Source organism: Chiloscyllium plagiosum, chromosome 13 (genome assembly GCF_004010195.1).
Source record: "Chiloscyllium plagiosum isolate BGI_BamShark_2017 chromosome 13, ASM401019v2, whole genome shotgun sequence".
In the NCBI taxonomy this organism is placed as follows: domain Eukaryota; kingdom Metazoa; phylum Chordata; class Chondrichthyes; order Orectolobiformes; family Hemiscylliidae; genus Chiloscyllium; species Chiloscyllium plagiosum.
Genome location: NC_057722.1, coordinates 82,598,366 through 82,612,689, shown reverse-complemented (window position 1 = coordinate 82,612,689; position 14,324 = coordinate 82,598,366). Strand labels below are relative to the sequence as shown.

The 14,324-nt window shown below is 42.3% G+C and overlaps 1 protein-coding gene across 7 annotated transcripts in view; it reads right to left on the bottom strand.

The window, feature by feature from the left end:
- mecom (MDS1 and EVI1 complex locus) overlaps nucleotides 1-14,324 on the bottom strand; it is a 1,133,356-nt gene that overhangs the window by 906,728 nt on the left and 212,304 nt on the right. For all 7 annotated transcript variants that reach the window (XM_043702874.1, XM_043702878.1, XM_043702875.1 and 4 more), the window contains exon 2: nucleotides 8,564-8,647. In XM_043702874.1, coding sequence (XP_043558809.1) covers nucleotides 8,564-8,647 — 84 coding nt within the window. The remainder of the gene's footprint in view (nucleotides 1-8,563; nucleotides 8,648-14,324) is intronic.

The following is a 14,324-nucleotide window of genomic DNA, read 5'->3' as shown; positions in this document are numbered from 1 at the left end:
GGAAAGATATAAAAGAGACCTAAGGGGCAACGTTTTCACGCAGAGGGTGGTACATGTATGGAATGAGCTGCCAGAGGATGTGGTGGAGGCTGGTACAATTGCAACATCTAAGAGGCATTTGGATGGATATATGAATAGGAAGGGTTTGGAGGGATATGGGCCGGGTGCTGGCAGGTGGGACGAGATTGGGTTGGGATATCTAGTCGGTATGGACGGGTTGGACCGAAGGGTCTGTTTCCATGCTGTACATCTCTATGACTCTATGACTAAGTCCATGCTTTTAAACAAACAATATTTGTTACATAGATTCGAGGTGTCTTCCATTTGTTGGTAAATTCTTTCACTTTAAAAAATTATAGTTTGTATATAAATATAACTCAAAGGAGAATGTGATTCACATATTATATTCGATTTTTTTAAAAAAGTACTTTCTACCCAATAATTCTCTGGTTTTAATAGTTTGGAAGCAGCAGCGAGTCCTTGGCTGTGCCAGACTGTAATTCTCTTTTTCAGGCCTTTTAATTCTGCGTTAACCGTTGTTCCATCTTGTGTCATGTATCTAACTTCACAATTATTGGTGCAGAAAGCCCCACCCTTTTCAATGCAGTACGGCAGGGTCAAGCTCACCTCAGTAATCAGTCATAAGGTTCAATATAAAAACTGAAAGAACTGTGGATGCTGTAAATCAGAAACAAAACCAGTAATTGCTGGAAAAGCTCAACAGGTCTGGCAACATCCGCAAAGAGAAATCAGAGTTAATGTTTTGGATCCCATAATCGAGGAAGGGTCACCAGAGACCTGAAACATTAACTCTGATTTCTCTTCACAGATGCTGCCAGACCTGCTGAGCTTTTCCAGCAACTTCTATTTTTGTTTATAAATTTCAATGTGGTCATTTTACATGAGCACAATAAAGCTCCTCCGACCCCTTCCTGCTTGCTTTTTAGAAAGATTTGCTTTGAATTCTGCTTTCAGTTTTCTTTTAATTTTCAACTTTTTTTAGCAGTTTCTTAAACCTTGATGTGGTATTTATTAATCACAACATGCAACCAAACCCACTTTTAAAGTTTTGATAAGGGGCATTGGGTAACAGTGATTCTCATTTTCACACATGGTCTTTAAAATGTGAAAACACACAAACTTCATTCAAGTGGGTCACCAGGACTGAGATTCCAATCATCATAGCCATTCAACTACAAATTCACAAAACCAAATTAAAGTCTTTTCATTTTCATTTCTTCTTAATAAATTATGGCAAATTAATGAACAACATTCAGGTTGTTGAACAGATGCTGTTCCGAGGCTGTGGAAACACTGCCATAGCCTCCAGGGCAATGTGGGACAATGCTCTAATTATTCTTCATTGGTCCAATGTGCTCTAAGCTGAAATTTTATTCAGAGACAAAAAGAGACCGGACCTTAAAAATCCAATTAGTGATGATTGTAATCAAAACTTGTTGATTTGCATGTTCCTTAAAGTAGATGGACTGCTATCATGAGGAGCAACTGTATAAATCCAACACTTGGTTAATTTTTTGCTTGTACACTCATGGAATAAATCCAAGATTCAAAAATGTACAAAAGAGTAGTTATTTGTTCTCATGAGTTAAATTACGTTATGAAGCTCATCACACAGTAAGATTAATGGTTCTAACTCCTATGCAAGATTGAAATAAATCATCAGGATGTTAGGCTTCTAATATACTGAAAACACTGTCTGACCATACATAAACAATTGCTGAACTAATCAACTTTTTGAATTATCTTTGCATTTCTGCCTGAGCATTTAGATGCTTTTTCTTTAAAGTGAGTGTGGAGTGAACATTTCTGGAGGTCTCTATCTTGTGACCACAAAGACAAGAAACTCGTCAGTGCCAAATCAAAAGGCAATATTATGGCTGCCATATATTTTGGTTCTGCCAAATATTTCTAAATATCATTGTATCCAACAGGTATTATTGGGTTGATAAGCAGTTCTGCTCAAAGCTGTGATTCTGTCTGTTCATGGTTGGTTTTGGATTTGCAATCAGTTTGATTTGATTTGGAATATTACAATGGTGTTGGTGGAATAATTTTGAACTTCTATATTCTTTTTTGACTCCCTTGCTGGGATCAGGCAAGACAGAAGTGGAGACACAAATTATCAACCTTGGGGAAAGACCACATACACAAATTGTCCCTGTATCCCACCTGGCGCATTTCCAGGATACCTGTCCTGACAGTGATATTGATACTGAGTGCCCAGAAAGTAAAACATTCCATTTCTTGCATTTACATCCTTGCTGTACAGCTCAATTATTTTTAAAAAGTGATTTTATGTTTTTAAATAATGCTTATAATATTGAAGCTGAAGTTCTTCACAAAATGATTGTGAGGAGCTCCATTTTGATACTAAATTGTTTTCTGTCAATTTATTCCAAGAAGCTCCATTTGGAATTCTTCGTATGAATGTTAATCATGCCGTGTTGTATGACTGGCGATGAACATGCCGTGTTGTATCACTGGCGATGAACATGCCGTGTTGTATGACTGGCGATGAACATGCTGTGTTGTATGACTGGCGATGACCATGCCGTGTTGTATGACTGGCGATGAACATGCCGTGTTGTATGACTGGCGATGAACATGCCGTGTTGTATGACTGGCGATGAACATGCCGTGTTGTATGACTGGCGATGAACAGACACACCTTTCAACACAGCTGATATTCTATAGTGTTATTTTTGATGGAAACTTAAAAGATGTTGAAAACAAACTTCACTTTCACATATTTAACAACTATTTCACACTCGTTTAGCAATGCTATGAATAATACTAAAATATTTTAAATATATTGCACTGCATTATGATCCGGCACACTTGAGGTTTATACACTGGGGTAAATTGCAGTCTGTTCCTGAACGGAGAGCACAAAAGCTTCAGTTTCAAAACTGTCACTTTGAAAAATTTATGTTGATCAAGTTGGTAGTGACAAATCCACCAGAGAATATGCAACTTCAACCTTAGCCTGTACAGTTCTAGCAGCTGAGCAGCTTTTTGTTTATCTTAAGGTTGACTAAGCTGAACTAAAAGGAGAACTAAAGCGCACTTGTTTTAGTGGCTTTCTTTCTATCCTTGCCTAAAATAATTTCATTCTAAAAACTTCAACAACAGCTTGTTCTCCAGTTTCTTTAATTTCAGGACATGATGTCTCCCTGCACAGTGTGCTACTAATTTACAATCCCTTCTGAGGCAATTATTCAATTAAATTTTGATAAAGATGAATTGCCTGCAATTGCTATGTTGTCCTTTCGTATGGGAGAGGAGGCCCATATAAATTGGAAGAATATTACAATTTCTTCAGATAGTATATGGAGTGTTACTGTGTTACTTAAAAGAAACTCTCTTGGGGAGCAGCTGGCCAGAGAAATTGTCAAGAAACCACCATTACCGCTTTCAGAATGATTTTGGACTCTTTCTGGACACTAATATTCTCTGCAAATAAATGAAAGTGCAGTTCAAATCTATACAGCAGCCTATATTCTGATAAGGTTTTTTATGCTTCCAGACATATTATTTAATTTTCTTACTGATTACATAAATATTCAGTCTATGTCATCGCCATCATTTGACGTGTCAGCGATATTTTACAAAGACATTGTACAATATGTAACTTGTATTAAAATAACGAGGGAATGTAGTGTAGAATATCAAACTTTCATCTGTTAATATTAATTCTAGATGAAGATTTTCAAACTTACACATGATACGTACACATGAAACTAAACCTCAATAATGAGAAACATAAGGCAACAAAAACGATGCAGGAGGAGGCCATTCGGCCCCTCAAGCCTGCTCTGCCATTTAATATGATCCTGGATGATCTTAACTCAGCCTCAACTCCACTTTCCTGCCCACACTCCGTAACCTTCAACCAATTACTAATTAAAAATCTGTCTGTCTATTTTCCGCAAATACACTTAATGTCCCAGCATCAACTGCATTCTGGGGTAGTTAATTCCACAGATTCATGGCCCTTTGAGATAGATAATTTCTCCACATCTCTGTTTTAGATTTGCTATTCCTTATTCTAAAACTATGATCTCTCAGTCAAGACTGCCCACAAGGAGAAACATCCTCTCTACTTGTCAATCCCCTTTAGCATCTTATATACCTCAATTAGATCACAGAATCCCTACAGTGTGGAAACATTCAGCCCATCGGGTTCACGCCAATGCTCTGAAGAGCATCCCATCAGACCTATCCCTGTGACCCACCGACAGTGCAATTTAGGATGACCAATACAACCTGTGTATCTTTGGACTGTGGGAGGAAACCCATGCAGTCACGAGGAGAATGTGCAAACTCCACACAGTCACCCGAGGGTGCAATTGAACTTGGGTCCCTGGCGCTGTGAAGCAGCAGTGCTAACCACGAAGCCACTGTGCTGCCTCTACCCTCATTCTTCCAAACACCAGTGAGAAGAGGCCTAAACTGCTCAATCTGTATTCATAAGACAAACCCCTCAGTTCTGGAATCAATTTAGTGACCCTCTTCTGAACTGCCTTCAATACAATTACATCCCTCCTCAAGTAAAGGGACCAAAACTGTACGCAATCCTCCAGGTGAGGTGTAACTAATGCCTTGGGGATGTGAGATACATAAAACATAAGGGAGAGGCAAGAGTGGATATTGGTCTACTGAAAAATGAGTCTGGAGAAGTGGTAATGGGGAACAAAGAAATGGTGGAGGAACTGAATATATATTTTGCATCAGTCATCACAGTGGAAGACACCAGCAATATAACAGAACTTCAGCAGAATGGGGGGCCAAAGTGAATGTAGTGGCCATCACTAAGGAGAAGGTGCTGGCGAAGCTAAAAACTCTAAAGGTGGATTAATCACCTGGACCGAATGGACGACATGCCAGATTCCTGAAGAAGGGCTTATGCCCGAAACGTCAATTCTCCTGCTCCATGGATGCTGCCTGGCCTGCTGTGCTTTTCCAGCATGACATTTTTCAACTCTGGTATTCCAGCATCTGCAGTCCTCACTTTCTCCGAATGGACTACATGCCAGAGTCCAAAAGGAGTTAGCTCAGAGATTGTAGAGGCATTGGCAGTGATCTTTGGTGGAGTCAGGGAGGGTCCCAGAGTACTGAAAAATGGCTAACGTAACACTCCTGTTTAAGGAAGGAGGGAGGCAGAGAACAGGAAACTATAGGATGGTTATCCTGACTTTGATTACTGGTATGATTTCAGAGTTCATTATTAAAGACGAGATTGTGGGGTACTTGGAAGTGCACAGTAAAATAGGGCAGAGTCAGCATGGTTTTGTCAAGGGGAGGTCATGACTGACAAACCTGTTAGAATTCTTTAAGGAAATCATGTGCAAGTCAGACAAAGGAGCATCAGTGAATATGATCTATTTGGATTTCCAGAGCAAGAGATTCCTGATTAGATTAGATTCCCTACAGTGTTGAAACAGGCCCTTCAGCCCAACAAGTGCAAACCAACCCTCCAAAGAGTAACCCACGCAGACCCATTTCCCCTCTGACTAATGCACCTAACAATATGAACAATTTAGCAAGGCCTGCATCTCTTTGGACAGTGGGAGGAAACCCACGCAGACATGGGGAGAATGTAAAACTCCATACAGACGGTCACCTGAGGCTGGAATCGAACCTGGTTCCCTGATACTGTGCTAACCATTGAGCACCGTGCCACCCATACAGTGATGAAGGGCTTATGCCTGAAACATCGTTTCTCCTGCTCCTCTAACCATGGATAGAGGATTGGCTGACTGGCAGAAGGCAGAGAGTGGGGATGAAGGGGTCTTTTTCAGGGTGGCAGCTGGTGACCAGTGAAGTTCCACAGGGGTTAGTGTTGGGACCACAACAATTCACATTATACATTAATGATCTGAACCAAGGAACAGAGGGCATTGTTGCTAAGTTTGGAGATGACACAAAGGGAGGTGGAGGGACAAGTTGAATTGAGGAGGTGGGAAGGCGGTAGAAGGACTTGGAAAGGTGAGGAGAGTGAGCAAAGAAATGGCAGATGGAATACAATATGGGAAATTATGAGGTTATGCACTTTAGTAGGAAGAATAGAAGCGTGAATTATTTTCTAAATGGGGAAAGGCTTTGGAAATCTGAAGCACATGAGGACTTGGGAATCTGAGTCCAGGATTCTCTTAAGGTTAACATGTAGGTTCAGTTGGTGGTTAAGAAGGCAAATGCAATGATCGCGTACATTTTGAGAGGGCTAGAATACAAGAGCAGGGATGTACTGCTGAGGCTATATACAAGAGTGTGGTGCTGGAAAAGCACAGTAGGTCAGGCAGCATCTGGGGAGCAGGAGAATTGATGTTTTGAGCATAAGCTCTTCATCAGGAATGAGGCTTATGCTGGAAACATCAATTCTCCTGTCCCCCGGATGCTGCCTGACCTGTTGTGCTTTTCTAGCACCACCCTTGACTCTGATCTCCAGCATTTGGAATTCTCACTTTCTCCTGAGGCTGTATACAGCTCTGGTCAGACTGCATTTGGAATATTGTGAGCAGTTTTGGGCCCCATATTAAGGAAGGATGTGCTGGTGTTGGAGGGGAGTCCAGAGGAGGTTCACAAGAATGAGCCCAGGGATGAAGGGATTGCCATGTGAGGAGCAGATGAGGACTCTGGGTCTGTATTCAATAGAATTAGGAGGATGACAGTGAATCTGATTGAAACTTAGAGAATAGTAGAGTAGAGTAGATTTTAATTTGTCATTTCTACCATATACAACTGATACAGTAAAAACGAGAGAGCATTCCTCCGGGACCGAGAGTGCTACATGGACAGCACAAACTACACCATCATACAAAGGGTGGCATAAAGTGCATAAGAAGTGCAAAACATGCGAGTTGCAGTGTAATAGAAGAAAGATAAATAATAGACATTGTTCCAGCAGCAATTCGAAGTTGTGCAAAGAATTTCAGAGGGAAAAGAGTCTGATCATACTGTGTTAGGGAACCTGATGGCCTGGGGGAAGAAACTGTTGCACAGTCTGGCCATGAGAGACTGAATGCTCCGGTATCTTCTGCCAGATGGCAGGAGGGTGAAGAGTTTGAATGAGGGGTTTTTGGGGTCTTCCACAATGCTCTTAGCCTTATGGATGCAGCGTGTGGAGTAAATGTCTGTAATGGAGGGGAGAGAGACCCCGATGATCCTCTCAGCTGTCCACACTATCCGTTGTAGAGTCTTACGATCTGGGACGGTGCAATTCCTGAATCAGACAGTGATGCAGCAGCTCAGGGACTGTCAATGAACCCTCTGTAGAATGTGGTCAGGATGGGGGTTGGGAGGTGGGCTTTCCTCAGTCTGTGCAAAAAGTAGAAACACCACTGGATTCTCTTGGATATGGAGCTGGTGTTGAGGGACCTGGTGAGATTCTCTGCCAGGTGTATGCCAAGAAATTTGGTGCACTTCATGATTTCCATGGAGGAGCCGCCGATGTCCAGCGGAGAGTGGTCGCTCCATGCCCTCCTGAAGTCAACAACCATCTCTTTCATCTTGTCCACGTTCAGGGACAGGTTGTTGGCTCTGCACCAGTCTGTTAGCTGCTGCACCTCCTCTCTGTATGCTGACTCGTCATTCCTGCTGATGACACCCACGACAGTCGTATCATCAGTGAACTCGATGATGTGGTTTGAGCTGTGCATTGCTGCACAGTCATGTGTCAGCAGGTGAACAGCAGTGGACTGAGCACACAGCCCTGGGGGGGCCCCATGCTCAGTGTGAGGGTGTTGGAGATGCTGTTCCCAATCTGACTGACTGAGGTCTCCCAGTCAAGAGGTCCAGGATCCAGTTACAAAGGGAGGTATTTCAGCCCAGCAGACTCAGCTTTCCAATCAGCTGCTGAGGACTGATAGTGTTGAATGCAGAGTTGAAGCATCTGAGCAGAATTCTGATGCAGGTGTCCTTCTTCTCCAGGTGGGTGAGGGCCAGATGGAGGGTGAATACTGAGAAGCCTGGATAGAGTAGAAGGTACTTCTACTGGTAGGAGAGACTAAGAGTGAAGGAACGAGACCTTTAGAACTGAGATGAGAAAGACTTTCTTCAGCCAGAGGGTGGGAAATCTGAGGAACTCATTGCCGCAGAAGACTGTGGAGGCCAAGTCATCGGGAGTATTTAAGACAGAGATAGCTAGGTTCTTGTTTAGTGAAGGGATCAAAGGTTTGAGGTAGAAGGCAAGAGAATGGGATTGCGAAACATATCAGCCATGATCAAATGGCAGAGTCGACTCAACAGGTTTAATTCTGCTCTTCTATCTTATGATCTTATACAGCTGCAGCAACCCTTTCCTACTTTTATTCACTATTCCTTTAGCAATAAATGCCAATAATCAATTTCTCTCTTTATTACCTGCTGTACCTGATTACTAGTTCTCTGCACCAAAACATCCTGAAGTTTCTCTTTATTTAGATAATAAATTGCAGGATGAAAAAGACCATGGATCATTTCAAGTAGTTGAGCCAAAAGCAGCAGATGCAGTTCAATGTTATTGAGAATAAAATTATTCATATGACATCAAAGACAAATGTACCTGATTCGGTCAGATAGCACCCTGATTCAGAAGGACATCTGAGCACTGTTGCACTGATTACGGAATCATTCGTGTAGCGCTTAGCTGCAATGACAAAAAGGGAAAATAATGTGTTGGGAAGTAAGACACAAAGCAAGATATTGTATTCTTGTTGTATAAGGCATTATGAAAATGCCAGCTGGAAGATTACTGAGTCAGTATGGGTGGGAGTTAGGGGCAGCAAGGAAACAGCCACCTCATTGGGGGGTTTTCTACAGACCCCCTAATAGCAGTAGAGAGATTGAAGATCTCATAGACGGGCAGATTCTGGAAAAATGCAGAAGTAGCAGAGATGTTGTTATGGGCGATTTCAACTTTCCCAATATCGACTGGAACCTCCTAAGTGTAGATGGTTTGGGCGGAGCCGTTTTTGTCAGGTGTGTTCAGGAGGGTTTCCTTACTCAGTATGTAGACAGGCCGATGAGGGGAGAGGCCATTTTGGATTTGATGCTCGGCAACGAGCCAGGGCAGGTGTCAGATCTCGCGGTGGGAGAACACTTTGGTGACAGTGACCACAACTGCCTCATATTTACCATAGCCTTGGAGAGGGAAAGGAGCAGCTCCCGAGGGAAGATACTTAATTGGGGAAAAGGAAATTATGACACTATCAGACAGGAGGTGCGAAGTAGACTGGGAGCAATTGTTCCACAGAAAGGGCACAGCAGACATGTGGAGACTATTTAAGGAGCAGTTGTTGTGAGTGATGCACAAATTTGTTCCTCTGAGACAGGTAAGAAGGGGAAAGATTAAGGAACCTTGGATGACGAGAACAGAAAAGCTCCTCGTCAAAAGGAAGAAGGCAGCTTACGTAAGGTGGAGGAAGCAAGGATCTAGCACAGCGTTAGAGGATTACAGGCTTGCTAGAAAGGAGCTCAGACATGGACTGAGGAGAGGCAGGAGGAGCATGAAAAAGGCTTGGCAGGAAGGATTAGGGAGAACCCAAAGGCATTTTACTCATACGTGAGGAATAAGAGAATGATCAGGGAGAGGGTAGGGCCGATCAGGGATAGTGGAGGAACTTGTTCATGGAGTCTGAGCAGATAGGGGAAGCCCTAAATGAGTTTTTTGCTTTGGTTTTCACCAAGGAAAGGGACCTTGTTATAAACAAAAACTTCGAGGAGCTGGGAGACAGTCTTGATCAGATCAAGATTGATGAAGTTGGTGTGCTGGAAAGTTTGGAAAATATTAAGATTGATAAGTCCCCAGGGCCAGACCAGATTTATCCTAGGCTGCTCCGGGAAGCGAGAAAGGAGGTTGCTAAGCCGCTGGCGAGGATATTTACCTCCTCACTCTCCACAGGGATTGTACTAGAGGATTGGAAGGAGGCGAATGTTGTTCCTCTTTTCAAGAAGGGTAATAGGGAAATCCCTGGCAATTACAGACCAGTCAGTCTTACGTTTGTGGTCAGCAAAGTTTTGGAAAAACTCTGGAATTATCTCCCTAACAGCAATGAGGGTCTACCGACAGCAGACAGACTACAAGATGGACTGCAATGAGCAAAAAACAAAGAACAATACAGCACAGGCACAGGCACAGGCCCTTCAGCCCTCCAAGCCTGAGTTGACACATTTTCCCCTTCCATACTAAAAATGTCTTCACTTACAGGATCCTCTATTCCTTTCCTAGTCACGTATTCGTTCAGGTGTTTCTTGAATGCTGCTAGCAGTGTTTCTGCTTCCAATATCTCCTCTGGCAGCATATTCCAGGCACTCACCAGCCTTTGTGTTAAAAACTTGCCTCGCGTGTCTATTTTAAACATCCTCCCTGCACCTTGAACCTGTGTAATTGACCCCTTCACCCTAGGAAAGAGCCTCGTACTTTCTAGTCTATCCATGCCATTCACAATCCTATAAACGTCTATCAGGTCGCCCCTCAACCTCCTGCGCTCCAGTGAAAACAAATGCAGTCTATCCAACCTTTCTTCATAGCTAAAATGCCCCATACCAGGCAATATCTTGGTTAACCTCTTTGACACTCTCTCCAAATCATCCACATCTCGGACTTTAAGCTCGGACTTTTCTCTCCGGAGAGAAGGAGGAAGAGAGGTGACCTGATCGAGGTATGGATAGAGCCAATAGCCAGAGATTTTCCCCAGGGCAGGATTGAATGGTATGAGGGGTCATAGTTTGAAGATATTAGGAGGAAGGTATAAAGGAGACGTCAGAGGTAGGTTCTTTACACAGAGAGTTGTGAATGTATGGGATGTGATGCCAGCGGTGGTGGTGGAAGCAGAGTCATTGGGGACATTTAAGCGACTGCTGAACACGCACATGGATAGCAGTGAGTTGAGGGGTGTGTAGGTTAAGTTACTATATTTCACATTCGGATTAAACCTCGGCACAACATCGTGGGCCAAAGGGTCTGTCCTGTGCTGTACTTTTCTATGTTCTATGTTCTAAGATTGTGAGTAACTTGAATCTGTTACTGAGAGCAAGATGGAAAGAGAAAATTCTGAAAAAGGACCTGAAACATAAGCTCTGCTTTCTATTCACAGATACTGCTAGATCTGCTGAGTTTCTCTAACATTTTCTGTTTTTTTGTTTATTTCAGATCTCCAGCATCCCCAATTTTTTTGTCTTATATTCCATAAGAGAAAGACATTACCTTGAGATGGTAAAAGAGAAGAAGTCAACATGATACTTAATGCTGAGAGATGTGATTATCAGGGCAGGTTAAGGAGGTAATAACAGTACAGTAATGATATTACTTGCTAGGAGTTCTTCAAAAGGCTGTGGAAAATCATTGGAAACCCTGTTTTTGAAATATATCTGAAATCAACTGGGAATTCAAATGCCGGCAAGACAATTTGTAAAATTGAATTCAATAAATCTGATCACTTATGACCCAAAAAAAAACAAATTGCTGCAAATTCACTGAAGGAAATATACAAATCAACTGAAAGAGGATGTACTATCTCTCCCAGTATAATTGAAAATAATTGTCATTTAGTTTGTATTATTGGCTTGTCATACTTTTTCAAAGTAATATAGCAAGCTCTCAATTGGACAAAAAAACGTTACGGTCTAAACTGTTCAAAGGGAGTCATCATCACTTTCTCAGGCAATTAGAAATGGAAGATAAGTGTAGTTTCCCAGTATTACCTCGATAGAGAACAATTGATTTAAATAATTGTCATACTTTAATAGGAAGAGACATAAATGTAATCTGAATAAAGTTATCAGGATTGTAAAGAAAACTTTAAAAATTATTTTTACAGCTGAAAAAGCTGCAACCAAGGGCCCAGCGTTTAGAAAAAACTCAGGACGGTAGCCCAAGAAAGTCAGGAGGCAATGTGGAATAAGTTTTGAAGGAGGATGATATAACTAAGTCGTACAAAGAAGAAAATTCACAGTGTTTCAAGACAGATTTAAAGATTATGCTGATAATAAAGTAGAATTGATTTATCAGATTGCACATCGAATTAAAGTGCAGGAGTTGTGTTTCTTTACTTATACACATTTCGGTCTGGCTGCTGAGTGAGCTACAACAACAAGTTGCATTTATATAGCAGTTTTTTGTAGTTAACAAGAGCGCAGGCAAACACATTGTGTTGGCAGGTAGCAGTGGGGAAAGAGAATCAGACAATCATTGTATTTTAACTTCAAAGCATGAGTGAAGTTGTGAGCATGTGACTGGTTAAACAGGTATCGATGCTGCAGGGCTGCAGCAATCCCTTTAACTTTCACCTTCAATCTCAGCATGATCTGTTGTCCACTGAAAACCCCATGACACTGCCTGGTTAGCAATTCTCATATACAAAAATCCTAGCTTGATTAACTGGGATTCATGAAGTTAACAGTGCAGACAATTTCATGGACTTTGTAGAACTCAAGTCAAGAATGTAGCAAGTTGTTGAATAAGTGGTAGGCAAGAAATCCTTTCAATGTTGAGACCTCATATTTGCTTCTGCACCTAAATCAAAGGATTTTGTCCACTCTTCGATAGGAGTGTTCCTTTCTCTAATTTGGAGGGGATTTCTTCTCGTTGGGAAGTTATCACAATCGTCTCAGGGTTTACTACATTTGCCTTGCATTTCCCTGCATTCACTGCACCATGAAACCATCCAATGCAGTTTGACTTTGATAAGAAACGTAATAAACAGCAACCAATATACCCCTACCCCACCTTCACAATTGCCCACCAGCAGTAGGTGCAGTACAAGTCAGGAATCAGCAGTCTTCCCTTTAGGAACCTTTACTCCACAGGAGGGATCAGCATAAAATTTCTGCTTTATTTATCACACATGAATAATGGCTAATTAGGTCCTTGGCAGTCACTCAGCTCCAGTCTGAATTAAAAAACATACAAAACTTACAGCCCATCAAGGAGATTTTATTCCAAAGTTGCACACTCTACAAAATCTCCTAAAAAGCCTGAACCAGTCTCTGAATCTGCCTGATGACTCACCAGTGCTCACATGACTCACCTCTTAAAGGGACACTATCCCAACATAACACACTACTAGAACAAGGCATAACATTGAACATAGAATGTTACAGTGCAGTACAGGCCCTTCAGCCCTGGTTGTTGCACCAACCTGTGAAGATAATCTGATACCCATTTAACCTACACTACTCCATTATTATCCATATGAGTGTCCGATGCCCATTTAAATGCCCTTAACATCAGCAAGTCTACAACAGTTGCAGGCAGGCCGTTCCACGCCCCTACTACTCTCTGAGTGAAGAAACTACCCCTGATATATGTCCTAAATCTATCACCCCTCAATTTAAAGCTTGTGTTAGCCTTCGCCATACAAGGAAAAAGGTTCTCACTGTCCACCCTATCTAACCCTCCGATTATCTTATACATCTCTTACGGGCGGCATGGTAGCTCAGTGGTTAGCACTGCTGACTCAAAGCACCAGGGTCCGAGGTTCGATTCCAGTCTCAGGCAACTTTCTGTGTGGAGTTTGCACATTCTCCCTGAGTCTGCGTGGGTTTCCTCCCACTGTCCAAAGATGTGCGGGTCAGGTGATTTGGCCATGCTAAATTGCCCATACTGTTAGGCGCATTAGTCAGAGGGAAGTGGGTCTGATTGGGTTACTCTTCAGAGGGTCGGTGTGGACTGGTTGGGCCACTGTAGGGAATCTAATCTAATCTTGATTAAGTCACCTCTCAACCTTCTTCTCTCCAATGAAAACAGCCTCAGTTACCTCAGCATTTCCTTGTAAGACCTTCCTTCCATATCAGGTAACATCCTGGTAAATCTCCTCTGAACCCTTTTGAAATCTTCCACATCCTTCCTATAATGTGGTGGTCAGAACTGCATGCAATACTCCAAGTGCGGCCTTACCACTGTCTTGTACAGCTGAAGCATAGCCTCATGGCTCCGAAACTCATTCCCCCTACCAATAAACGCAAACACACCATATGCCTTCTTAACAACTCTATCAACCTGAGTGGCATCTTTCAAGGTTGTATGCACCAGGACACCGAGATCTCTTTGCTCATCTACTCCTGCCAAGAATTTTACCATTAGCCCAGTACTCTGCATTCCTGTTACTTCTTCCAAAGTGAACTACCTCACACTTTTCCACATTAAACTCCATTTGCCATTTCTCAGCCCAGCTCTGCATCTTAGCTATATCCCTTTCTAACCCATAACATCCTTCAGCACTATCCACAACTCTGCTTACCTTAGTGTCATCCGCAAATTTACTAACCCATCCTTCTACGCTCTCATCCAAATCATTTATAATAATGACAAACAGCAACGGCCC